The sequence below is a fragment of the Phascolarctos cinereus genome, unplaced genomic scaffold, assembly GCF_003287225.1.
Source record: "Phascolarctos cinereus isolate Bilbo 61053 unplaced genomic scaffold, phaCin_HiC Scaffold_2;HRSCAF=192, whole genome shotgun sequence".
Taxonomy (NCBI): Eukaryota; Metazoa; Chordata; class Mammalia; order Diprotodontia; family Phascolarctidae; genus Phascolarctos; species Phascolarctos cinereus.
The window spans coordinates 227850691-227877747 of NW_027555625.1; the positions used below are offsets into that span (position 1 = coordinate 227850691).

The following is a 27057-nucleotide window of genomic DNA, read 5'->3' on the forward strand; positions in this document are numbered from 1 at the left end:
GATCTTCCTTTCCAGGATTCTTGCAGGAGACAAGTGGGCTTCAGGGATCCTTTGTCATATAACTTTGCCTTAAGATGGCCTTGGCTCTTATCTCTGGACTTGGACCTCAGGAAGGACAACTTTGCTTATTCCCCAGCTTCCCCTTTGGTCTTCTGTATGTCTGTCAGAGTCACACCAGGCTCTCTCACCCAAAATTCAGTTCTGATGTTCTTACATTCCTCTTCTATACTCAGTAACATTATGACAAGTACAGGTTCTCCAAAACGGCTTTGAGTAACCCTAACCTTACCTTTTAGGGTAGGTTGACCCTGGAGAGAACAGTGCAGAGAGGCCCTGGACTCCAAGTAAGTCCTCTCCTGCATTAATTTCATCCTGGCTCCTAAAATTAGGCAAATGCTCTTCTTCCTGGTTCCCTGGTAGCTTGGTCTATTCACTGATTTTGTCATTTAACATTTGCTAAACACCAACCATGTATAAAGCTCTATTCTTTGCACTTGGTATACGAAGAAGAGAACACAGATCCTCCTCTCCAGGAAGTTACAGTCCAGTGTGGAGAAGGACAAGCATACAATGAAGTAAGGCACAAGGGAGAGGGAAGTATATGGAATGGAGAGGTAGATTTATGAAAAATTTGAGAGGTCTCTTTTACCTAGAGGGATAGGATATCATCAGGAAAGCCTTCATAGAGGAGGCAGCACTGGTATTGTGCCTTGAAGGAAGGGAGAAATTTCAACAGATGGAGAGGGGAACAAGTCCATTCCAAATGTGAAAGATGTTGTGAACAAAGCCCTGGGGCCAGGAGGCACAATGAGAAGGGGGGACAGAGATACAGAACATTGGTGAGTTTTAGCTTCATCTTGCTTTCCAAGACTGATTTTTTTCCCCTTCCTTTTCCTCCAAAGATAGCTGTCCCTGCTACAATCCCTCCCTTCATATTTGATTCATGTCCTTGGAGTTAAAAATAACCCAAGAGAAAAGGACAAGGACACATTGCCCTGCCCCTCTGTCATTGAGCTGGGGCTTCTCAGTGAGGGGGTGAGGGTGCTGGTGAGGGGGTAGGGATGAGGACAGGAAGGCTGAGAAGCTGATAGCTCAAAGAAATCTCCCTTCCTAACCCATGAGCAGGAGCACACCTTTCCCCAAACCCAACTCAGCTCACTTCCAAACACATCCCTTTCTCCAGAGCTAGTTCATGCGATCCACTAAGAAGAAACCAGTGAAAGGACTGGCTTGCACATCTGTTAAGGGTGAGCTCATAAAAGGCGTTATGGTGTCTAAGGCATTGAATGGCTGACCTGGATTCAAATACCACATTTATACTAGTTGCATAGCTTTTACCAAGTAATTTAAACTATCCAGGCCTCAGTTTCCCCACTTGCAAAATAGAGTACCTACCTCACGAGATTGTTGTGTCATATGAGATAAAATATACAATTTGTAAAAATGTCAGCCTTTGTTAGTGGACAAAGAAGAAGCTTTTCTTATTAGAGTTCCTAAAGTGTCATAGAATGGACCTGGAAGGGGGTTTGGAATACTGATTATTAAGGGAGAAATGGCTCTGAGAGATCACTGTTCTAACCTCCGTAATGATATAATAACATGGGCAGAATCTGAAGTTCAGAGGAAGCAAAATGACTTGCCCAAGGTCACTAGGGTGAGTTTGTGGCAGATCTGGAACCTCTGTCTCTGCTGACTTCCCCATCCCCATCCCCAAAGCACTTTCCACTCAATCATGCTGCCAAGAGAGGAGGTATTGAGGACGCTGACCAACTTGCTGTTTTCCCTCTCTGCTAAGTCAGACCAGAAGGAAGTATAAGTTTATATTTCATGAAGACAGAATCAGGTTAGATACATTAGATCTTTCAGTCAATGGACAGTGAGACTTTGGAAAGGGTCAGGAGAGAATGTTGCTGTGTGGATGTTTTTTTCCTGAAAAATCTTTATGAGGGGCAGCTAGGTGGTGCAGTGGATAGAGCACCAGCCCTGAAGTCAGGAGGACCTGAGTTCAAATCTGGCCTCAGACCAAACATTTGATACTTACTAGCTGTGTGACCCTGGGCAAGTCACTTAACCCCAATTGCCTTGGAAAAAAAAAAAGAAAAATATTTATGAGTTGCTTGGGGGTGGAAGGGAAGGTTATTGCCCTTTTGCCCAATGGATGGAAGAGGAAGATGATTTTGCCACATCCACGCTCATAATAATAACTAATACTAACTCATGTTTCTTGGGCATTTTATGGTTTAGAAAAAGCACATTCTTCTCAATAGCCCAGCGATATAGGTGGTACAAGAATTGTTCTCCTTCGTTTTTTGGCTGAAGACAGATGAAGTAACTAATCCATGGTCACATAGCTCAGACAAAAGCCAGAATATGAAACTTGGGTTTCTTACTCTAAGTCCAATGGTTCTGTCTAATATCAATCAACAAGCATTTATTAAACATCTACTAGTTGTCAGGGTTGTGCTAGGCACTGACAACATGCCACCTCTCATGCTAAAGTATCAGGAGACATACACAACATGGTGAGCAAGCCCCCCATCAAAGCTCAGCAAACAAAATGTCTGAGGGGCATGGGGTGGTCTTCCTTCTGTAGAGTGTGGAGCCTATTCAGAAAGCCCAATGGAAGGGGTGGGAAACTGCCGTTCCAAGGTGGCTTCTCTCCCAGCCTCCCCATCCAAGGGCAGCTCATCTGAGGCAATGTTGGCTCTCGATGAGCTCTGTGACTGTGAGGCCAGCTGGTTCCAGCTGGTTCTTCTTGGCTCCAGGCAGTCCTGGGAGGGAACTGACAAGAGCTTTCTTCTGTTCAGGCCAAGATGGTCACCAGGAGTAAAGCAAAGAATTGGAATCTTTCAGGGTGGGAAAGACTTGAGGCTGTGATGCAGGACCCCAGAACATGTGGACACCCAACATACACACGTGTAGCTCATTTCTCAAATGCTTCCAGTTTTACCGAGCACTTATCTCAAAACAATCCTATGGGGGAAGCAATCTAAGCTTTTGTTTTCCCCATTTTGTAGATGAGGAAATTGAGGCTCAGAAAGGCATACAGCCACTAAGTGGTGGAGCTAGGATTCAAACCCAGATCTTTCTTGATTCCAAGTCCAGTGCTTTTTCCAAGATGCCATGCTATTACTTTGTGCATGTTTATAATAGCTAGCTTTCACATAGAACTTTAAAGTTTGCAAAGCACTTAACAGTTTACCTCATTTGATTGTCCCCCAAACCTGCAAGGTAGGTGCTATTATCATCCCATTTTTTAGACGAGGAAACTGAGGATGAGAGGTGATAAGTGACTTGACCAGGGTCACATAGCTATTAAGTAGGTGAAGCAAGATTTGAACTTAGGTCTTCTTGACTCCAAGCCTAACATTCTGTCCACTATGCCTCCTAGCTACCTCAGTTTATACACACATTTGTACTCATGAACATACAATGCCCTCACAGAATTACAGAGCTGGAAGGACCCTTAAAGATTTATTTCCTTAATTTTACAAATGGGAAAGCTGAAGCCCAGAGAGCATATTGTTTAAGGCCTCAGTCTCCTTATCTGTAGAATGAGAGGACTTTGACTTCATGACTTCTAAATCGTTTTCCAATTCTCTATCTGTAAGCCTTTGAGCTAGGGTATAGAGTCCAAGTGTCCTGATACCCAGACCAGGGCTCTTTCTATTACTTATGTTCTTGTGAGCCTGGACAGCTTGTGCCTTGAGACCTTTCCAGGTCTGGGACTGAATCCACATGGTTTCTTTAGCCCAAACAGGTGATTCTTTTACAACATTCACTTCCAGTCTTTTTTCTTCTGGGCTTCAGGAAGATGTTTTGGCTGGCAGGAGTCTAGTCCTGTGCCAAAGTAGCCCCCTGCCAAACTCATTTCTATAGCACTTTACAATTTTTTCTACTCACAACAATCCTGTGAATAGAATATATATATATACACATACACACATATGTACCAAGGATTATTATTCCCATTTTACAGATAAGCAAACTGAGACTCAGAGATGTGAAATGATTTTCTGAAGGCTCCAAAGCCAGTAAAAGTCAGCACCCAGGAGGAATTACAGTCTCATTGTCCCTCTGGACATGGTCATCTGATTCATCAGGTTTTTCTCTCCAGCCTCTCTGAAATCACACTTCTACCAACCAAAAGGCTCATTTGGTCCTATGATATGCCCCTCTTCATCATCCCCATCCTCACAATAGGGTAAGATGAGGTTCCCTTTTGGTTCTATTCAGCACTGAGGACAGGGGTAAGCACCTCCCAATTGCTTGCAATAGATTCTGAACTCCTTAAAGGTCTGGAACTTGAAGGGACATTAGAAAGTAAAATGTCTGAGCTGGAAGGCAGCTTAGACATTATCTAGTCCTCCCCATCTCCCCTCCCTCCTCATTTTACAGATAAGGAAGCTGAAGCACAGAGAGAAGAAATCCCTTCTCTGCCTAAAATCACATATGAGTAAGTAATAGAGTCAGGATTCAAGTCTAGATCCTCTTACTGCAAATCCTATCTTCTTTCACCTGTACAAAGCTACTTTCCACAAGGTTAGAGACTAAACTTCCTACTGATCCATTATCCCTCCCATAGGACCCCATCTTCTGTCACTTAGGACTCTGCACACAGTGGGTGCTCATAAACAAGTAACAATTGCCTAGACTGATCCTTCCCTCATCTGTCCTATAGCATTTTGTATTATTCTTATGCACCATCCAATCCAATGTCCTAATTTTAGAAATAGGGAAACTCGGGGTCAAAGCAGCAAGGTGCTGCTTGCTTGACTTGCTCAGGATGACACAGGAGATAAGTAGAAGCTGCATAATGGAGTGGAAAGAGTCTTATCCTTAGAGGAAATAGATTTCAGTCACAATTCTGACATGTACTTGCTGCGTGATGCTCCCAAAAAAGGGATAAAGATGGATTCTGCAAACTAGAAGCCAGGGAGCTTCATTTTCATTTCTGGCAGAATATTAGAATATTTTATTAAAGGCTGGCTAATGCATGTCTAGAAAAGTGGGGATCACCAAGAGCCAATATGACTGTCAAGAATTGGTCGTTTCAGCTTAATCCTATTCACCCCCCTTTTTTTGGACAGGGTCACTAGATTGATAGATTAAGGGAATAGCGTGGACATAGTTCACCTCAAAGTATTTGAGGAAGTGTTCTTGTGGACAAGATGGAAATAAGTGGGCTAGATAATCATGTACTCAGGTAGACTTAGAACTTGTTGGATTGCTGGACACAAAGGATAGCCATTCCTGGTTTGATGTCAACTTGGAAGAAAGTCTCTAGTGAAGTGCCCCTGGCAGCTGTGGTTGGCCTTATCAGTGATGGGTAAAGGGATCTGTGGCATTTAAAAATTCCAATTTGCAGGTAGGAGCGTTAGCTAACAGACTGGATGGCAGAGGACGATCCAAAAGGATCTTGACAGACTAGAACACTGGAGTGAATTGAGTAAGTTAAATGCAAAGTTGAGTTTGACTGCTGAGGCAGCTGGGGGCACAGTGGATAGAGCACTGGGCCTGGAGTTAGCAAGACCCATCTTTGTGAGTTCAAATCTGGCCTCAGACACTTACTGCCTGTGTGACCCTGGGCAAGTCACTTAACCCTGTTTGCCTCAGTTTCCTCATCTGTAAAATGGGCTGGAGAAGGAAATGGCAAACCACTCCAATATCTTTGCCAAGAAAACCCCAAATGGGGCCATGAAGAGTCAGACACAACTGAGACAACTGAACAACAAAGAAGTTAAGTTAAAAATAAAGTCCTACACTTGGGCTCAAAATTCAGTTCCATAGAACAAGACTAGGAGGTGTGGATGTATAGGAGTTTGTCTGAAACAAAAAATCTGGAGAGTTCTGTGGACCACAAATTCAAGATGAGGCAAAAGTCTGATGTGACAGCCAACAAAAGCTTATGTGATCCTAGGGTATGTTAAAATAAGACTGGAAAGATGTTGTTGTCCTGTCCTCTACTCTGGGCAGACTAATCTCAAATATTATGCTCAGTTCTAGAGGCAGAATCATGAAGTAGATAGCCTTGAAGCCAGGAGGTTGAAGGTTGAAGTCCCATCTCCAACAGATAAAAGCTGTGAGACCCTGGTCAAGTCACTTAAGTCTCAGTTCTCTGGGCAGCTATTTAAGACTCTCTAAACAGATGCTTCAAAAAAAAAGGGGGGGGGGAGGAGTCATTCTGCAAGCTAGCAGCCAGGAGCTTCATTTTAATTTCTGGCAAAATGTTAAAATGTATTATTTTAATGGCTGGCTAGTGAATGTCTAGAAAAGTGATGATCGCGAAGAGACAATATGACTCCATCAGTGGTTGGTCATGCCAAGTTAATCCTATTCACTGTGTGTGTGTGTTCATGTGTGTCTTGGTACTCTAAATTGCAGAGAAGGTGCTGGTCAGCATTGACAGAAGGAGTTCCCTTACCCAGGAATTCCTTGTAACAATGAAATCCCAAATCTAGTCCATGTCCCTATCTAGATACCATATTTTAGGAAGGAAATTGGTACTGGACAACATCCGGAGGAGGCTAAGCAGGACGGTTGAGGGTCTCAAGCTCATGTTCTGTGAGCAAAAAATTGGGGAAAGGACTTCATCTGGAGACAATTGAGAGGTGGTGATAACTATCTTATCTTAAGTATTAGGAAGGCTGTCACTTGGAAGAAGAATTGCACTCATTTTGCCTGGCCCCAGAGGGCAGAGTTAGAATAAATGTTGTAAGTTGCAGAGATTTCTTTTTCTTGTAAGGAAAAAATTCTGAACAATTAGAGCGATCTAAAAATGGGAAGGGCGACCTCAGGAGGTAGAGGGCTCCCTGCTTCTGAAGCTCTTCAAACAAAGGCTGCATGATCATCTGTGAGACAGGATATACATTGTGGACAGTATTCTGTTTCAGGTATGGGCTGGTGGGCTCTGAAGTGTCTTCCAGCTCTGAGATACTGACCCTTAACAAGTCACTTCCTCTCTGAGTATCATTTTCATTCTCTGAAAAATGGGATGATAGCACTTGTACCAGCTACTTCATGAGGTTATTATGAAGAAAGTGCTTTTTAAACTATAAGTCACTTTGCAAATGGGAGTTGCTCACAGCTGGTGCAGTGGATGGAGTGCTGGACCTGAAGTCAGGACAGGTCAGAGTTCAAATCTGGCCTCAGATTTGACTCAGGCCCTGGGCAAGCCACTTAACCTTGGTCTGCCTTAGTTTCCTCATCTGTAAAATGAGGATAATAACAGTACCTGCCTCCCATGGTTGTTGTGAGGATCAAATGAAATATTTGTAAAGCACTCTGCAAATATTAAAGTACTTTATAAACATACTACCACCTTGTTTGACAGAGGAGGATACTGAGGCTGGAGGGTGAGGGTGGTACAGGCAGTGGTTTGCCCAAGATAACACAGGTAGAACTGGCATTTGAGCCTAAATCCTCTGACTCCAAAGCCAGGGTGCTTTCCACCACATTCTCTCCTTACAAAAATCTGCTTCACAGAAAAGTCTTCGTGGGGAAGGGAGGAATTCATAACCCATCTTCATGCATCTAATGGTTTATAGCTTGCAGAGCAGGGAGGAATCCGTACTGGAACAGCCCAAAGTAGCTATGCTCCCTTAAGTATTCAGGCCCCTGCCTACATTTCTTCTTCCAAGGCAGTCTGGGGGCGGGGAATGGTGAGGGCAGAGGTGGTTGTATACCTCAGCTGGGCAGATTGAATTGATCTGGACCCAGTGAGACCCCACGAGTACCTTGTGCTCCCTCCACCCCATTATTACATCAACTTCAATGCTTGGCCCTCTGCTCAGCCCTCAGTTAATCACCAGCCCCGATTTGGTCAATATCAATTAACTTCAGTGGAGTCAACAGCTGTGGCCAGACCCAGATTCAATTCTTGCCATTCTCAAGGGGAAAGGTCCGAAGCAACAAGGCTAAGAGGACCAGGGAGCAGGCTACATCTTACTCAGTATGCTAAAAGGCGGGTGCGGTGGAGACAACACTGATGGGACTCAGGATGTCAGGTTCTAGTCCTGAATCTGATGCAGATTGCTACGTGTGTGAGACTCTGGGCAGCTAACCTCTGTAGGCCTCAGTTTCCTCTTTTGCCAGTGAAGGAATTATCCTAGATAGGAGTTCTACTGGATAGGACCTGTCCCTCTCCAATATTCTGTGTCAACCCATGGAAATGTTAAGTTTTTGTGATTTTAAGACCATGAGGAATCTGAAATTGGGGAGTCAGGCAATGACTCTCACAAGGGGGAGGCCACTGGGATGGGGGAGAGCTGTTTCCACCCAGGCCAAAGCATACAGGGTTGGGTCAGAGCCAGTGCTGGCAGGAGCCTGGGGGAGGCGTGTGAGGGTGGGAGCAGCTGGAAATAGCAGGGACTGGGAGTGATGAGCTGGGTGGGGAGGAGAAGGGAGGCAGCAGCCTCTGAAGGTTTTGTCTCTGAGGTGCCAAGAGGCACATCGACCACAGAAAAGAGGCAGCAGGGGGCTGGTCATTTCCCTTCCTCTTCAGGCCTGAACCCAGCTCTAGTGACAGCCAGACAAAAAGGCTTAGCTTAACGTGGACAAAAGGCAGCATGATATATTGGAAAGAATTCTAGGTTTTGAGTTGGAAGGTGTATGTTGGGGTCCCAAATCTTTCCCTTCCTAACTATGTGGCCTTAGGGAAGCCACTTTGAGACTCAGTTTCCACAGCTATAAAATGGGGATAAAAATACTTCCACTGCCTACATCACAGGATTCTGCAAAATGCTAGCTATTATTATCTCATACGTTGGGATCTGGACTAGGGAGTAGGGGGATGGGCCATCTGTCTATCCAGAAGTCAATACTGTACCTAGGGACCCTGGATCTTGAGGTTCAGAGAAGTATAGCTGGGTGGGAAATGATGAAATGACCTTTCTAGATCTCAGTTTCCTTCTCTGTAAAATGAGAGGTTTAGATTAGGTAGGCTCTAAAGTTCTATGACTCTGATTTGAGCTTTGGGGGCTCCACTTTCCTTATCTATCTGGTAAAATCATGAAATTTTCCAGAACCACCCCCCACCCCAGGTCCCCTGGTACCATCTAGCTTTTGCATTCCTCTGCCTTATCAAAATCTTCTGTGCGAAAACCCCCTGATAAACTTACTCACACTCAAGTGTATGGGACTGATAAAGACTAGACACGTAACCCCTGTTTACGGGGATTTACATTGTAACAGAGAACAGAATCTTGTGCCAGAAGAATGAAGAATTAATAGGGGAATTTCAGCCATAGGTTAGAGAGGTGGGGATGGTTGTTTGGAGGCAAGGGCCTTCCCATTGGCCCCCAAATGGCCATCCATTCCACTTGTGCTCTCTTTGATGCAGAAGGCCCCATAAGCCAGTTCTACTCCACCCTCTAGGGGTCTTTAGCTGTGCCTGGTTCCTCACCCACTGTCCCTTTTGTTTGCCCCAGCATGATGCAGACATTGCAAAGGGAGAAGACAGAATGTTAGCTTCTAAGTCTCTGTAGCGTATGGTGGCCAGGCAGTAAGAGACAGTGAAAGCAAGCACTGGACTTGGGGTCAGAAGTGGCTCTTCCACCCTTGCCTGTTTATCTCAGTTTCCTCTTCTGTAGAATGATGAGGTTGTACTAGATGATTGAATCCTAAAGTCCCTTTCAATTCTAGCCATCTCTGAGGCTCCTCCTGGATCTAGGCTTCATGGGGAGCCAATTCCCTAGCTCACACTATCAAGCATAAGAGGCCGCCCCCCCCCAAGGGCAGCTATAGAAGTGCCCTCTCAGCTCCAGCTTCAAGAGTTATTTGTCATTATTCCAGTTTTCTTCTTTCTGGAAAAATGTGTCAGGCCCTGGCGGGAAGAAAGAGAGAAAGAAAGAAATCTTGCTTAGCTCTGCAAAATAGGAGGGTGCGAGGGAGTGGGGGGGGTGAGTTTTCAAAGCAAGTGTTTGACCCCTGATAAAGGCCAGCAGAGTGGGGAGGGGAGAGAGGTGGGGGGGAGGGTTGAGACTGTGTCTGAAATAGTCACTGTATTTGTCTCCATGTGTGTCTTCGTGTTTTCTTCTGGTTGTATGTATCTATAAGGCTCAGCTAGGTGATGCAGTGAATAGAGTACTGGGACTGGAATCAAGAGGATCTGAGTTCAAATCCAGTCTCAGACACTGACTAGTTGTGTGACCCTGAACAAGTCACTTAACCTCTGTTTGCCTCAGTTCTCTTATTGGCAAAATGTGGATAATAGTAGCACCTATTCCCCAGGGTTGTTGTGAGGATCAAATGAGATAATTGTAAAGTGCTTAGCAAAGTGTCTCACACATAGTAGGCACTACATTAATGTTAGTTGTTGTTGTTATCTCAATGGCTATGGAGGTATTTGTATTTCTCTGTGTATGCATGTATCTTTCTGTGTATATCTTCCGAGCTACACATCTCTACGTGGAGATATCTTTGTGTTACCGCATCTCTGCATTTGTGTCTGTTATATGGGTCTCTGGATCTATTTCTGTTCATCTTTCTGTGTCATTTCTATATGTGCTTATGTGGGTCTCTTTTTCTTTGTGTGGGGTTTCAGGTCTGTGTGATTCTATTCCTATGGACATCTGTCTCTGTCTGAGTCTGTGTATAGCTTTCTATCATGCCTGGTGGGGGGCAGAGAGGAGTTCTCTTCCTGTCTGTTTGTCTGTCTCTGGAATGGCTTCTGTCTATTTTTCTTTGTTTAGGTCAGTAGTTGTGTGTGCCTTTGTGTGCATTTTTCTCTGGGCACCTGCCCATCAGTATATATCTGTATATGTGGACATGACTGTCTCTGCGTCATTCTATCTGTATGTTTCGTTGTTCAGTCATTTTTCAGTTGTGTCTGACTCTTCGGTTTTCTTGGAAAAGATACTGGAATGGTTTGCCATTTCCTTGCCCAGCTCATTTTACAGTTCAGGAAATTGAGGCAAATGTGGTTAGATGACTTGACCAGATAATAAGTGTTTAAGGCCAGTTTTGAACTCAGGTCTTCCTGACTCCAGGCCTGGTACTCTATCCACTGTGCCACCTAGCTACCCCTGTATGTGTCTCTGTTTTATGTATGTTTGTATATGTCTATGTGTCTGTGTTTTCTGTCTGCTTGTGTGTAACTTTTTATCTGCATATAGGTACATCTGTCTCTGTGTGTATGTCTGTATGTATGTATCTTGCCATCTATGTATGTCTTTGTGTGCCTGTCAGCATGTGTGTAATTGTCTCTGCATATATCTGTGTACACTTGTACCTCAGTAACAATTGGTTTGGGGTCTGTGTGTTTATCTGTGTATCTTTGCCTGGGTTTGTCTTTTTTGCTTCTTGTCTATTTCTGGGTATATGTATCTTCATACATCTGTGAGTGAGTGTGTGTGTGTGTGTGTGTGTGTGTGTGTGTGTGTGTGTGTCTTTGTATGAGAGTGAGTCTATGAATGTGCCGGTCTGTGTTGAACTCCTCCTAGATACAGGGAGCTCACTCACTGTTTGCTGTTGTTGGACAGCTCCGATTGTTAGAAAATTCTCCTGTATTGGGGGCCAAAACTACCTTTTGGTAACTTTTCTCTTTTGTTCCTAATTTGCCCTGTGGGGACCAGTGAGAACAAGTCTGTCCCTTCTGTCCTCTGATAGCTCTTCCATTACCTGAAGACTGTGATATGTCTCCTGGACCAGCAGCAGAGACTAGTCTCTTCGATTAGTTAGTGCTTATCTAGTAGATACGGTTCTTAAGAGACAAGACAGTTACTTTTTTATTTGAAGGGCAGCTATCTGAAGCATGAGGTACTATAGGGACCTGGGGGAAGAAAGAATTGATAAAGGGTAGAGAGACACCAGAAAAAAAATTCTATGCATCTTTCCCCAGGATGTCAATGCAGAGTCTGCTTCAAATGGGGCAATAAACTGCTTATGTTTATATACTATTTTATAGTTTCAGTCAACAAGCATTTAGTAAGCACCTACTATGTGCCAGGAACTGACTGTGCTAAGAACTGGGGACACAAAGAAAGATTAAAAAAAAAAGACAGTCTCTGCATTCAAAGAACTCACAGTCTAATGAACAAGACAACATACAAACAATTATATACAAACAAGATGCTTACTAGATCAATTGGAGACAATCAACAGAAGGAAGGCCTAGAATGACTAGAATTAAAAGGGATCTGGAAAGGCTTCCTATAGAAGGTGGGATTGTAGCTGGGACTTGAAGGAAGCCAGGGAAGCCAAGCAGTGGAAACAAGGAGAGAAAGCATTCCAGGCATAGGAGACAGTCAGAGAAAATGTAGAATCTGGAAATGGAGTGTTCCCTATGGACTGGCCAGGAGGCACTGTCATTGAATTGCACACAGTATATGGGAGATGGGGTGGGGTGTAAGGAGTAAGAAAGATAGGAAAAAGGTAGGATGGGGCTAAGTTATGAGAGGCTTTACATTTAATATTTTAAAATTAGTATTTCCCCCCAATTACATGTAAAAACAATTTCTAACATTTGTTTTTTAAAATGTTGAGTTCCAAATTCTCTCCCTCCCTCTTCTTCCCCCCTCACTGAGAAGGCAAGCAATTTGACATAGCTTATATACATGGATAGTCATGCAAAATGTATTTCCATGTTAGTCATGTTGTAAAAGAAAACACAGACAAAAAAACAAGAAAAAAGGTAAAGAAAAATATGCTTCTGTCTGCATTTGGATTCCATCAGTTCTTTCTCTGGAAGTGGATATCATTTTCCATCATGAGTCCTTCAGAATTGTCTGGGATCTTTGTCTTGCTGAGAAGAGCTAGGTCTATAAAGGTCAGTCATCACACAATGTGGCTGTTACTGTGTACACTGTTCTCCTGATTCTGCTCGTTTCACCTTGCATCAGTTCATGTAAGTCTTTTATGGAAAGCTTTAAAGATCACACAGATGATTTTGTATCTGATCCTAGAGGCCAGGGGGAGCCAGTGGAATGGATGGAGTATCACCCCCATGAGGGTGACATGCTCTAACCTGCCTCATACAACCCTATGGGTTGGATAGTACAAGTATTATCATACCCATTTTATGCAGGAGGAAACTGAAGTCAAGGAGGACCAGTGATTTGGTCAATATCCCATGGCTAGTAAGTGATGGGTAGAAGACTGAATCCAACTGGATTCTTAAGGGCAGTAAAGTCTAGTAGAGTGAGTATGGGATCTAAGTCAGATGACTTGGGTTCAAATTCCACTTCTGCTGCTTATTACTTCTGTGACCTTAAGCATGTTTAACCTCTTTGGGCCTCGGGTTTTTCCTCCATGAAATAATAATAGCCAGCATTTATATAGCACTTTAAGGTTTGCAAAGTGCTTTACCTGTTTGTAAAATATGCACATATATATCTCACTTGATCCTCACAATCCTATAAGATGGGTACTATTATTATCCCCATTTTATAGATGGGGAAACTGATACTGAGAGAGGATAAGTGAAATAGCTAGTAAGTGCCTGAGGCAGGACTTGAACTTATGTCTTCCTCACTTTGAGTCTAGTACTCCATCTGAAACACACCTAGCTGCTCCTTAAGAGCTAGAATTTCTATAGCACTTTAAGTGCTCAAAGAGCCATAAATATGTTATTTTGACCCTCACAACAACCCTATGAGGTAAATGCTATTATTGTCCTCTTTTTGTAGATTTGAAAACTTGAGTCAGAGAGAGGTTAAGTGACTTGCTCAGGTCACACAGTAAGTGTCTGTGGCAGGATCTGAACTCAGGTCTTTCTAACTCCAGGTCTAGTGCTTTGTTCTCTGAGCCACCTAACTGACCCCATGAAGGAGTCTGACTAGCTGATCTCTAAAATCCCTTCTTGCTCAATATTCCATGAAACTATAATCTTAAGCTGTTCTTAGTACAATGTGCAGGTGAGAAACTAACGAGAACTTCCCAGAGTTTTCTTCTCTCCATGTGTATTTATGTCTCCCTCCCTTTTTTCTGTCTTTCACTTGCTTTCCTAGATGGAGATGGCCGGAGACTAAAAGGAGCCATCCAACGAAGCACAGAGACTGGCCTGGCCGTGGAGATGCCCAGTCGGACCTTGCGTCAAGCCAGCCATGAATCCATTGAGGACAGCATGAACAGCTATGGCTCCGAGGGCAAGTGAGTGGAAGGCTTGAAGACCAGAGACCTGGTCTTCAAAGCCCCAATCACCTTGACAAAGTTCTGTCCTAGGCGCTTTTCTTTTCTTTATATAGATTATCTCTCCTCTTCCTCCTCTTCTCCTCTCCTCTTCTCTCCTCTTCTTTTCTCTCCTCTCATTTTTCTTCTCCTCTCCTCTTTCTTTCTCTCCTCTCCTCACATTTTCTCCTCTTCTCTCCTCTCCACTCCTCTCATTCCCCCCTCTCCTCTTTCTCTCTTTTTCTGTCCCTTCTTTCCTTCTTTCTCCTCTCTCTTCCTTCTCTCCTCCTTTTCTCTTCTCCCTCTCTCCCTTCTATTTCCCATCCCCATTTCACCAGCTCATCATCTCTCTGCAGATGACTCCCAGATCTACATATATAGGTCTCATCTTTATCCTGAACTCTAGTCTCACATCACTAATTACCTGTTGGACCCTCCACTTGGAGTTTCCATAGGCATCTCAGTCAGTCAATCCAGTCAGAACTCATTCTCCTTCCCCAAACTCACCCTTCTTCTGAACTTCCTTGTTTTTCCTCAACACCTCTCACATCCATCCACTTCTTGCTAGTTGTTTGATGACTAGCATAATTCAGACCCTCATCGCTTCTCATCTAGACTGCTGCAGGAGTCTTCCGATTGGCTCTCTCTGCCTCCAGTCTCTTTTCTCTCCAGTTCATTTTCCACACAGCTGCCAAATTGATAGTCCCAAAGCCCAAGTCTGACCGTGTCGATTCAGTGTTTCCCTCTTCCCTCTTCAATAAAATGCAAATACTCCTTTTTTCAATTAAAGCCCTTCACACTCTGCCTCCAATCTATCTTTCCACACTGTTTTCACATCATACCCCCTCATGCATTATGCACTTCAACCAAATTGGCCTATCTGCCTTATACACATCTCCCACCTTTGTACCATTGCACAGGCTGTCCCTGACTCCTGGAATGCTTCCCCTCCCTCCTCTTCCTCTTGGAATCCCAACCTCCCTTTCAGGTTCAGTTCAAGTGCCACCCCCTAGGAGAGCCTTTACCTGAACCCCCATTTGTTTGGGTGTCCCCTCTTAAAATTACTTTGCATATGTTTTGCATTTATGTATTGCACATATTGTTTCATCTCAGTAGATTGTAAGTTCACTGAGAGCAAGAATTGCTTGATTTTTGTCTTTTTCTTCCTAGCACTTGCCTCAGTATCTATAGAAAGTGCTTAATAAAGCTGGCCTTATGGTGCTAGGAATGATTTTGGAGTGAGAGAAACTGGATTGGGAGTCAGAGAACCTGGGTTCAAATCCCAGCTCTACCATTTACTTAAGACATGATCCTGGCTCTGCTACCCCCTACTTCTGTGGCCTTGGGCAAGTCCTTTAACTTCTCTGGAGACTCAGTTTCTTTACCTACAAAGGGAGGGACTTACATTTGATGACCTCTAATACTCCAGGATTGAAACCAAACACTGTCTCCAAATCCAACATTTTTTCTACTTCACCGGACTCCAAGCAATTTTCAAAATGAATGTACCTTCTTCCCGAGGATTCCTGGCATGTTATTTGACCCTTTGGAGACATTTTTTTTTCCCGTTTTCTATTAACAAGTATTTATTTTTTCTCCTTTCCTCCTACCCACCCCCAATTTAAAAGGAAAATAGAAAAACAAAACTCTCAAGCAAAGACAAATTCCCACATTTTTGATGTCCCAAAATGTATGCATCCTTTTGCTTCTTGAATCTATTGCCTCTCTGCCAGGAAGTGGGCAATGCATTTCCTCTAACATCCTGTCTGGTCATCACATTGACTAGCATTCTTGAGTTTTTCCAAGTTATTTGTCTTTACAATGTTATTGTTGTTGGATAAATTGTTCTCCTGATTCTTCTGGCTTTACTTGGCTTGAGTTTCTATGGGTCTCCCCAGGTTTCTCAAAATCCATCCCTTTTATCATTTCTTATAGCACAAATGTATTTCATCATATCTATTGTTGTTCAATCATATCCAACTCTTCATGACCGCATTTAGGGTTTTCCTGGCAAAGATACTGGAGCAGTTTGCTATTTCCTTCTACAGCTAATTTTACAGATGGGAAACTGAGACAACAGGGTTAAGTGACTTGCCTAGGGTCACACAGTGTGTGAGGCTGGATTTGAACTAAGGAAGATGACTCCAGACCCGACACTCCATCCTCTGTGCCACCTAGGTGTCCCTCATTATATCCATTACATAATCATAATTCACTCAGCCATTCTCTAGTGTTTGAGGGCATTCTTAAGAGCATTATTTTGACTCTGATACCATCTTTGCAGCAGAGCAAAATCCTGGTGGTGCTTCTTCTACCCAGTACTGCAGAGGGGCTTAACCTTTTTGGTGCCATGGACCCCTTTGGCAGTCTGATAAGGTCTTTGGGCTGCTTCTCAGAATAATATTTTTAAGTAATTGAAGGAAACACTAAATTTAGGTTAGAGGTTAGGGGAAATAAAGATGTGGGTTCCCCCCCCCATCCAAATTTATGGACTCCCTGAGATCTACCCCTGGTTCCTTTGGGGGTCTAGGAGCACCAGATTAGTGAGATAGTGAGCAGAGCAGTGTTTCACAGTGGAAAGAATATTGAGTCTGGAATTAGAAGACCCAGGTTTCAATCTCACTTCTGTGACTTCCTACTTGTGTGGCCTTGAACAAGTCATTGTCCCTCTTTGGCCTCAGCTTCCTCATCTGTAAAGTAGAGGATTAGAAACTCACTTTTCCTCAGGATCATAGACTTGGAGTAGAAAGGAACCTTCAAGGTCACAAGGTAAAGATGAGGTTGTTGGAGTGGGAAACACCTACATCCCCTCCAGATCTGTATCTAGGAGCCCATGATCAGTGTGGATCAAAGACACAGACTTACCCCCCAGGACTGGGGGAGGTAGATGCAGGTGGACTATGAGGAGGTGTTAACAGGCTGCTGCTTTTACTAGTCACCTCCTCCTTGTTATTAGCAGGTGTTCTGACCTCCTGCAGATCCCAGACTGATGTCAGAGCTCCTGAACAGGAAGGAGCGCTCCGCCCTTCTCTCCCACCTCCTCTCCAAGCTCTAGGAGTGATGGCACCAGGCTGAAAATTGCTCAGCTTTGGCTTAAAAATAGACCCACAGAGGCCCATGTGGTTCTGTGGGATGGAAAGGACGGAAATGAAACATCCAGGCCCCTCCCCTGGGCTGAGGACCAGAACTTCCCAGGGCACCCAACAGCCCCAGAAGACAGCTGTGCCTGCCCAGCCCATTAGACTGCCCAGCTGTCTCAGTGGTACCCCTCTACTCACATATCAGAGGGGCACCTGACCAATGATTTCTAGTGAGTGCATGTGTGTGAACTCATTTACATGTATGTATCAGTGTACATGTTACCTGGGTGAGTACGCAGGTGAATGTTTATGTGCTTCTGTGTGTGCACATATATGTGTTTACCTGTGTGAGTACATTACTAGTGTATGTACATCTTCACAAGTATGAACATGTATGTCTATAGAGGCATAAGTGCATGACTGAGTGTGTGTGTGTATACACACACACACACACACACGTATACCTATGTATACGTATGCCTATATATATAGGTATATATACATATATATATATATACACGTATATACATATATATAAGTATACCTATGTGTGTATATATGTATGTATGTAGACATACACCTGATCTATATATGCATGTACATATACTCAAACACAAACCACACAGTGTACTTACACATAATATACATGCGTGTGCACATGTGTATGTTGTGTATACATGTTCACACATGTGTGTATGTATGAATGTAGCCAGAGTCCTACGTCCCATTAGTATGGGACTCTCTCTTCATCAGTGGAGATCAATGCCCCAGCCTGCATGAGAGACAGGGAGAAGTCAGAGAGAAGAGAAAGGAGAGTCTCTTTGGTGTCAGGGTCTCTTGTGGCTCTTCCCGCCACGTAGCACAGAGGTATCCCTGTGTGGCTCAAAGGGAGACAGAATAGATGTCTCTAGCCTCTGCTCTCCCACTCCCACCCTTCTCTAAGGGAACCATTTCCTGGTAGGAGGGAAGTGGGATGTTTGGGCCAGAATCTACAATGATGTCTACTTGTCTTCCTTAAATATTGTTAGTCCAGTGGATGTAATTTTCAGGTTCAAGCTAAATTTCTGATCTCTATTCATTAATGCAGAAAGGGATGCCCCGAGTTTTCAAGGCTTGACTTCCTTCTTACCAAATACCAATTCCACAACAAGCGTGCATAGCCCTTAGCCACGAAACCCTTTTATCCAAATTGATAGCAAAAAAAAAATCAGAGAAAGTCTACATAGGAAAACATATACCAGACCACACAGAATGAAGGAGCTCTCCCAGTGGGAGGAGGTAAATGCTCAACCAAGAGAGAGTCTCAGATTTCAGTGAAAGGGAAATTTCCCAAAGTCTCTAAGGTAGCCAGCAAGGGATGAAGACTCTCAATTCCTCTCATCCTGGCTTCTTCCCATGGTCTTGTTCTCCCTTTAGCAACCTGAAGTGGGCTTAGTATCATCCATCTTCTACCATATATATGTCTCCATATAGATATAGTTCCCTATATGTGTGTGTGACAGTTTAGCTATATGTGCGAAGCTCTACATGCGAATATGCATTCTTTAACTGGCAATAAGGGGTGGGAGGGGGCAGGGTTAATATTCTTAGAATGTAAACTCCTTAAGAACAAAAATTGTTTCTGTATTCAGTGCCTTTGCATTGCCAGCACCTTGTAATGTGCCTGGCAGTAGTGATCATTGATTGATGGGTTGATTAATTGTGTATGAATTAATTGCGTGTGCTAATGAGTGAGTGCCTATATTTGTGCACATGCTTGTATATGTTTATGCTTGACCTGTAGAATTGGATACGTACCTGATGATAGCTAGAGTTAGCATTTTTATGTGACTGTAAGGTTTGCAAAGCACTTTAGGTATATTGTCTCTTGTTTATCTTCACAACAACCATGGGAGGTAGGTATAATTATTATCCCAATTTTACAGCTGAGGAAACTGAGGCAAACAGTGGTGAAGTGACTTGCCCAGGGTCACACAACCAGCAAGTATCTAAGGCAAAATTGGAACTCAGGTCTTCCTGACTTCAGTCCTATTATTTTATTCACTACACCACCTAGCTGCATATGTATATAGGATACATGTATATAGAATGGGGTATGTTCCTCCCCTACTTTCCATTAGACAGAGTCAGGTTACATGGCTTTGATACAGAGTATGTTCAGATCACAGACACTTCTGTCCCTTGGAGAAAGAGACTCCCTTCTCTGCAGTGGCCTGGTGTCCCTGGGCAGTCTAATGCTGTCAGTCTGCACACAGGTGTGCAGCCTGATATCTGGCTCAAACATTCTTTCACTTATCTCTCCTCCAAGTCTCTTCCTTGACTCAAAGTCCAGGGCCAACAATGCCATCACTCTAGAGGTGAAAGAGCTGAGCTCTGGTCCCTTCTTCCCTTTGCCACTTCATTCCACTCCTTTTCATCCTTGGGCATCTGAGTGTTTGAGTTCTCCACCTTGGAAAGCAGCAGAGTCTGAGCTGGCAGCATGCAGCCATCTTGGCCCTGGACTGGCCAGGGCCAGGCTTTCTTGGCCCAGCCCGCTGCCTGGTTACCAAGCTCTTGAGGACTGCAGGTGTCAGGCCGGCCCCCTCCCCTCCAAGACCATCTGTTGTCTGGGGAAACAGACATACTGGAAAGGCAGGAATAGGTTTGGATGAGCAAATGTGGCAAGGAGTCCTATGCTGTGTGGGACCCCCCTGGGCAGACTTAGGAAGCAACAACAGAAAGGGGAGAATGCTGGTTTAAGAGCAGGGAAATATAAGTTTAGGCTACAGCGCAGTCACTAACTTGCTATATATCCTCAGTGAGTCAGTTACCCTTTCTTTTCTTCTTCCTCAGTTTCCTCATCTGTGAAACCAAACAAATTAGACCTGATCATTGCTAAGGTCCCTTCCAGCTCTGACCTTCTGTGTTCTAAGGTCACTTCCAGCTCTGACTGTCCATGTTCTAAGACCCTCTTCCAGCTCTCATATACTATTCTCTAGGCTTCCTTCCAGCATGTTCTAAGGTCACTTCCAGCTCTGACTGTCCATGTTCTAAGACCCTCTTCCAGCTCTCATATACTATTCTCTAGGCTTCCTTCTAGCTCTGACATTCTATGTTCTGTTACTTTAAGTGAGTGTGTGCAGGTAGACGGAATATTTTCTTTCCCCTTAACTTTACATGTGCTGCCTCTGCATGTGTGCATGTATGTGTGTATGCATGTGTGGCATATGTGTATATCTGTGCCTATGTGGACATCTAGGGGTCAAAACTGCTTGGGCTTTTTATTTACAATACATCCTTGCACATAATGAATGTTTGTTGATTGGCTTACTGATGTTCAAATCAAAGTTTGTCATAACTAGAATCAGTCACTATTAAGACCAGGGCTCTCATGAGCATCTTAGAATTATAGGATCAGAAGCTGGGATTAACTTGTAGGATCAAGTTGCCCAAGTCCCCTCTCTCGTTCTGGAGAGGAGAAGACAGAGGCTGAGAAGTAGATGGGAGGGGGAAAGGTGACTTACTTGAGGTCATTAGCCAGTGGCAAAGCTAGAATTTGCTTCCAGTTCTTTTGCTGCACAAGCCAATATTCTCATTATACTGCTTTGTTTTCCAGATTCTGGATGAAACTGAGAAAAGTTAATGCATTTGGAAAATAAAATGGAAGCTTGACAGTTTTAATGATTGAGGACACTGTGTATCCAAGAGCTAACCCAATCCCAAAAGCTAATCAATAAAACATCCGGGAGGTTCAAATAAATGAGCATAACTCATAAAATTTGAAATGCAGGAAATTTCATTTTGCAGTTGTTGTTTTTAAAGGAAAGCAAGGATTTTTGTCCAATCCTGGACTCCTACCTCCACCTTAGATAAATAAAGCAGTGTCATTAACTCCCTGGGTGACTTTAGACAAGATATTTCCTCTCTCTGAGTCTCAGTTTCCCTACTTGTACTATGAGAGGGTCAGATTAAATGGTTTCCAAGGTCGCTTCTAAATCTTATATTCTATATTATATTTCAGGCCTAGAACTTTGTGTTCTCTGGCCAGAATTCCTTCCAGATTTTGCTTCCTATTGCTTCCTATCTTCTGAAGTTCTTTCCAGGACTGGCATTCTATGTGTCCTAAGGTTCCTTCTAGCTCTGAGATTCTATGTTCTATGTTCTAGGCTCCTCCCCCAACTCTGATGTTCTTTGTTGCATGTTCTAAACTCACTTCCAGCATTAATCCATGTTATCTAATCCAACTGCTACCTTGAAAAGACTTCCTCTCATGCCTGCCTCTTAATTTCTCTGGCTTATTTCAAGCCTCAGCTCAAATCCCACCTTCTGCAAGATTTATTTCCTAGACCAGGGGTGGGGAACCTGCGGCCTCAAGGCCCCATGTGGCCTTCTAGTTCCTTGAGTGTGGCCCTTTGACTGAGTCCAACTTCGACTCCTTCAAGTCCCGAGCAGGGAATTTTGCCATCTCTTTGTGTCCCTCACGCTTTAGCACGGTGCTGACACGTAGCTTATTGACTAACTAATAGACTGCCACGTATCTGACCAATGGTAATCCAGTATCCTGCTTGCAGATCTTCAGTGAAAGGGAACTATAACCTCTGGAGGCAGGTTTCTTCAAGATTTAACATTTTCTGTTCTCTGCCCTAAGGTTCTTAGGGTATATAACTTTCTGGAGCTGCAACCCAGAGGACCTTCCTAGCAGGAGAGGCCCTGGGAAGCCAGCTGCACAATAAGAAAAAAGGCAGCAGCCTAGGCATCACAAACAATTACAGATAATTACCTCACTGTCAGTCTCACCATTGTCTCCTCCGGATCCTGCCGGGAGCTGGCAAAGAAACAGTGGGATGTTAGAGGAAACTTTTAATTTCAGGGTGTTGGAAGCCTCTCTTGGGTCCCCAAGCAGGGCGGGCAAGCTGTGTTGTGGCACCCACAGATTCATAGCAGGTTGATTCAAGAAGGGCCTTTTCCGATTGTCTGGTCCAACCTCCTCATTTTTCTTATTGGGAAAGTGTGGCTCAGAAAGAAGGAAGGGGCTTGCCTCAAGTCCCTCCCCACTTATCATAGGGTTGCACAAAAAGGTAAGTTCTCAATTGACACTAATTTAATGGAATTGAAGTAGGAATTGAAATTATATAGCAGAAAATATTTGGCTCAGGGATTAGGAAGGACTTCTAGCCCTCAACAAATCAAACTTGCCTTCTTCGTAGACTGTTCAATCTAATTCAATCCAGCAGATGATTTCTAGGCATCTACCCATATTCCTTGGCACTAGAGATGTAAAGATTTTTTTAAAATGCCCTGATCCAGGACACATGATACTGGTGCAGATAACTATGAAAAAAAAATGGAATGATATGGTGCTTAAGAGAGACACAAAGAGAGATACAAAGACCTGAGTGAGGTCTGAAGAAAGACAAATAATTTCTAGCTCCTTCCTAGAGGAAGGAGCATTTGAGCTGAACCTTGAAGGATGAGCTGTTCTTCCAAGAGGCAGGGGAATGATGACCTTTGGAGACCCCTGTCTGCTCTCCTCTTCTTAGTAACAGACATGACCTTTTCTTTTTTCCTTGAGGTAATCAGGATTAAGTGACTTGCCCAGGGTTACAAAGTTAGTAAGTGTTTGAGGCCGAATTTGAATTCAGGTCCTCCTAACTCCAGGGCTGGTGCCCTATCCACTGTACTACCTCGCTGACCCGACATGCCCTTTTCTAGTAGCAGACTAAATGTTTTTTTAAGTCCGCAGTGCCCTGATGGAGGAAAGCTCTATGCTGTAGTAGGGTGAAAGAAACAGGTAATGTCTCCTGTACATTCAGATCTCAGGTATAAAAACCAGAGTTCTGAAGTGATTTTTTTATGGTTCCTGGATTTAGAAGTGAAGAAAATGCAAACATCGACCTGAGCCAACTAAGGGCTTCATTCATTCAATGGATGTTTGTTAATAAAAGTTGTTGAATGGATGGATGTGTGAACAGATGGATAGATGTATACAAGGGTGTGTTGGTAAATGTTTAACAACTAACTTTCCAAAAAATGTATGGATGACACATTTTAAAGTTTAATCTGCATTATTAACATTTTCTCTGTCACTTTCTTAAGTCTAGACAATCAATAAAACAATAAATCAAGCCCTGATCTGTAGAGCTTGTCAATTTCATAAGAGTAAATGCTCGCAGTGTATGCTGAACACTAGTATCTTATAAGCCCATTCAAGCTGGCTATAGTACGTCCCTGGATGGGTGGATGGATGGATGGATGGATGGGTGAAAGAAAAGAAGTTCTGCTTATGTGGCAGTAAAGTGTCATAATGGGGGGGGCAGCTAGGTGGCGCAGTGGATAGAGTACCGGCCCTGAAGTCAGGAGGACCTGGGTTCAAATCCGGCCTCAGACCAAACACTTGACACTTACTAGCTGTGTGACCCTGGGCAAGTCACTTAACCCCAATTGCCTAAAAGCAAATAAATAAATAAATAAAAATTAAAAAAAAATAAAGTGTCATAATGGACAAGATGCTAAGCTTGGGGTCAGAAAGACCTGAGTCCCAGTTCTGCCTGGGACACTAGCTGTATAACCCTGAGCAAGTCACCTTAACTTCTTAGCCTCATTTTCCACATTGGTAAAATGGGGATTTTACAAACTACCTCATAAGGCTGTTATGAGGATCAAATGAGCTAATATAAGTAAAGTGCTTCCCAAACTTTACGGAGCTATATAATTGTTAGCTATTATGATGATAATGATTATCTGTGCAGCCAGGGATATCAAGTAATGGACATCTCTAAAACTCTGCCTGCATCCTTGGGCCATCAGGTGGCTACCGCTTAGCAATAGGCAATCTCCAGGCAAGTGGGGAGCAGATGGGATTCCACATGGAGCCACTTCAATGGCAATAAACTGGGCAGTGTATAGTCATAGTATCAAGGGCTGAAAGAGATCTTAGAAAGTATCTAGTTCAACCTTCTAGGTTTTACAAATGAGGAAACAGGTCCTGGAGGGGAAGGGACTTGCCGAATGTCACAGAAGAAATAAACAGCATAACTGAGATTCACATCCAGGCCCTCTAACTTCAAATCTAATGTTCTTCCCATTATCCCACACTGCTTTCAACACTTAGCTAACACAAGTCACATTTCACCTAGAAGACAGCTAGGAGACCTGAATTCAGATTCAACCTCAGACACATACTAGCTGTGTGACCCTGTGCAAGTCACTTAACTTCTTCTGTCTCAGTTTACTGAACTATAAAATGGAGATCATAATAGCACCTAACTCACAGGGTTGTGGTGTGGATTAAATGAGATAAGATTTATAAAGTGCTTAGCATAGTGCTTGGTACCATTTCCTTCCTTCCTCAGGAAGATGTCCTTAACCAGAATAGTCCTTAAGGATCCCTCCCTTCTCTCACCTCTTATAGCACCAGATGATCATTGTATTTATGATTTTTGTCCCCAAATCACAGGATTGTAGATTTAAAGTTGGAAGTGACCTTAAAGTTCATCTAGTCCAAAATCCTAATTCTACAGATGAGGAAACTGAGGCTCAAAGAAGGGAAATGACATGTCACAAAGGTAGTAATTAGCAGAGCCAGGATTTAAACTCAAGTCTTTTGGCTCCTAATCTAGATTTCTTTCTTTACTTTTTTTTAAACTATATCACTTTTTTTGCTGTCTTTTGAGGAAAGAGTAGTGAGCTGTGAATCAAGAGACCCAGGTTCTAGTTTGGACTCTGCCACCAGCTATGTGAGATCTTAATCATATGAAGAGGTCAAACTCTCTGATCAATAAAGTGCCTTCCAGGTCTGATATTCTAGGACTCAGAAATGGTGTACTCAGAGAGTCACCCACAGCCCCAGAACCGGCTCTGATCCTACTTTTTTCCCTTTGGGAACCTGTGCAGAGTTGCAATAATGTTGTGGTAAGGAAATTAGGACTCTCTGGGTTAGGGGAGCCCCTCTTGGGTGGTGTAAGACTCAGTATGACTCCCAATTCCTATCCCCCTGCAGGAGTTCCTGGTGTCTTGAGGATGGGATGGAGGTAACCGGGTATACAAGTCTCTCAAAGGAGACAGTGCCAAGATTTTAGGACTGTCCAGAGTCTTAGAAGAAGCCAACTGAAAGAGACCTTAATGGCTCCTTTTGAGATACGAGTACAGGCTGGTGGAGAGAATGACAGATGGGGCAGAGAAAGGGCCAGTGGAGAGACAGGCAGAGACATAGACTTGATTCAATTATCATCTATATATAGACACCCAGATCTATATATGCAGCCCTAATCACTTTCCTGAACTGCAGGCCAGCATTGCCAACTGCCTGATGGACAATTCTGTCTGGACATCCCATCAGAAGCTCAAATGCAATATACCCCAAACCAGAACTAATGATATTCCTCCCTAAACTAACCCTTCCTCCAAAAATTCCTATTCTGGAGAGGGCACCACCACTCTTCCAGTCACCTAGGTTGGAAAGCTCTGCGTCATTCCTAACTCTTCCCTCTCCCCAAAATAGTCAATTGGTTGCCAAGACTTGTTGATTCTGCCTTCACCACATTAGTTGAATCTGTCTTCTTGCCGCTCAGGTGGTCACTACCCTAGTTCAGGCACCTATGGGCCCTTGTCTAGACTATTGTGTTGTCTTCCTAATGGTTTCCCTGCCTCCAAGCTCTTCCCTCCAATCTGTCTTCCAGTCATACAGTCAATAAACATTTACTAATCACCTGCTAAGTGCCAGGCACTGTGCTAAGTGCTAGGGATACAAAAAAAAGGGGTAAAATATAATATAGTCCCTGCCCTCAAGAAGTTTACAGTATAATGGCCTAGCTCCATACAGATGTCAAAATAATCTTCTAAAGTATGTTGGACCTTTGCACCCTCCTCAAAAACTTTCAGTGGCTCCCCATTGCATTGAATAAAATATAAAGTGCTCAGCTTGGCATTTAAGGCCCTCCATGACCTGGCTGCCATTTAAATCTCCAGCCATATTTCATTCTATTCCTCTTCACCAACGCCCAACTCCACACCTCCTAACAGGCTTTCTCCCATGCCTCCCTCCTCAATTCTGCCTCTTCAAATCCTTCACTTTCTTCAAGGCTTGGCTCACATGTCACCTCCTGGAAATCTTTCTGGATTCCCCTGATTAACGCTTTGTTTCCCCTCCTCAGCTTATTTTATATTTACTTGTATGTGTGCATCATGTATACCCACCCCTTAGAATTGATCTGTGGAGGCAAGTCCTGTGTTTCATTTTTGTCCGGTATCCCCAGCACCTAGCAGAGTACTTTAATGCCTTGTGCATAGCAGAGAATTGGCAAGTATTTGTAGAATTGAATTGAAACTGATGGACAGAGGAAGACGGCAGAGAGGCTGAGGCTGATGAAGAAAAAGGCCAAGGTGGAGACAGAGACCATCAGAAGGTGATAGAAAGAGAACAATAGGCCAAGACCAGTGGGGAGGCAGATGCAGCGATGAAACAGCAATAGGCAGACTGACAGTAATAGACAGACAGACAAAGAGCAAATTGTAGAGGCAGAAACAAAGATTGATAGGGAGGCAAAATCTAATGAGAGAGACAGCAAGGACTGATCAAAATGCAGAAAGAAACAGCTTCTGAGACAGACAACTGGGTGTAGTTCTTGGGGATAGCAGTGTGAGCAACAGAAGTTCCAAGAAGCTATTGGTGAACCAGAAAAACTTTTTTATTAGTGGCCTAACAAGGTCAGGTGTCCCATGTGTGGGCACACCTTACAGAAGGGAGAGCAAAGCTTTTTATTCCTAGGCCTGAATCGCAGTTCCCTCCCTGTTTCCCCATTGGCTGGGTAATGCAGGGTTTACAGCCTATCCGAGTGTCTAATTTCCCCACATGAGTCTCTGCCCCTAATTACATCTCCCACTCCCCACATTT

General features: G+C 43.6%; 1 protein-coding gene across 1 annotated transcript in view; it reads left to right on the forward strand.

The window, feature by feature from the left end:
* The window catches only part of RIMS4 (regulating synaptic membrane exocytosis 4), a 61272-nt gene that overhangs the window by 18868 nt on the left and 15347 nt on the right, over positions 1–27057 (forward strand). Inside the window, exon 2 of the mRNA XM_020984112.2 lies at positions 13947–14088. Within this exon, the coding sequence (XP_020839771.1) occupies positions 13947–14088 (142 nt within the window). The remainder of the gene's footprint in view (positions 1–13946; positions 14089–27057) is intronic.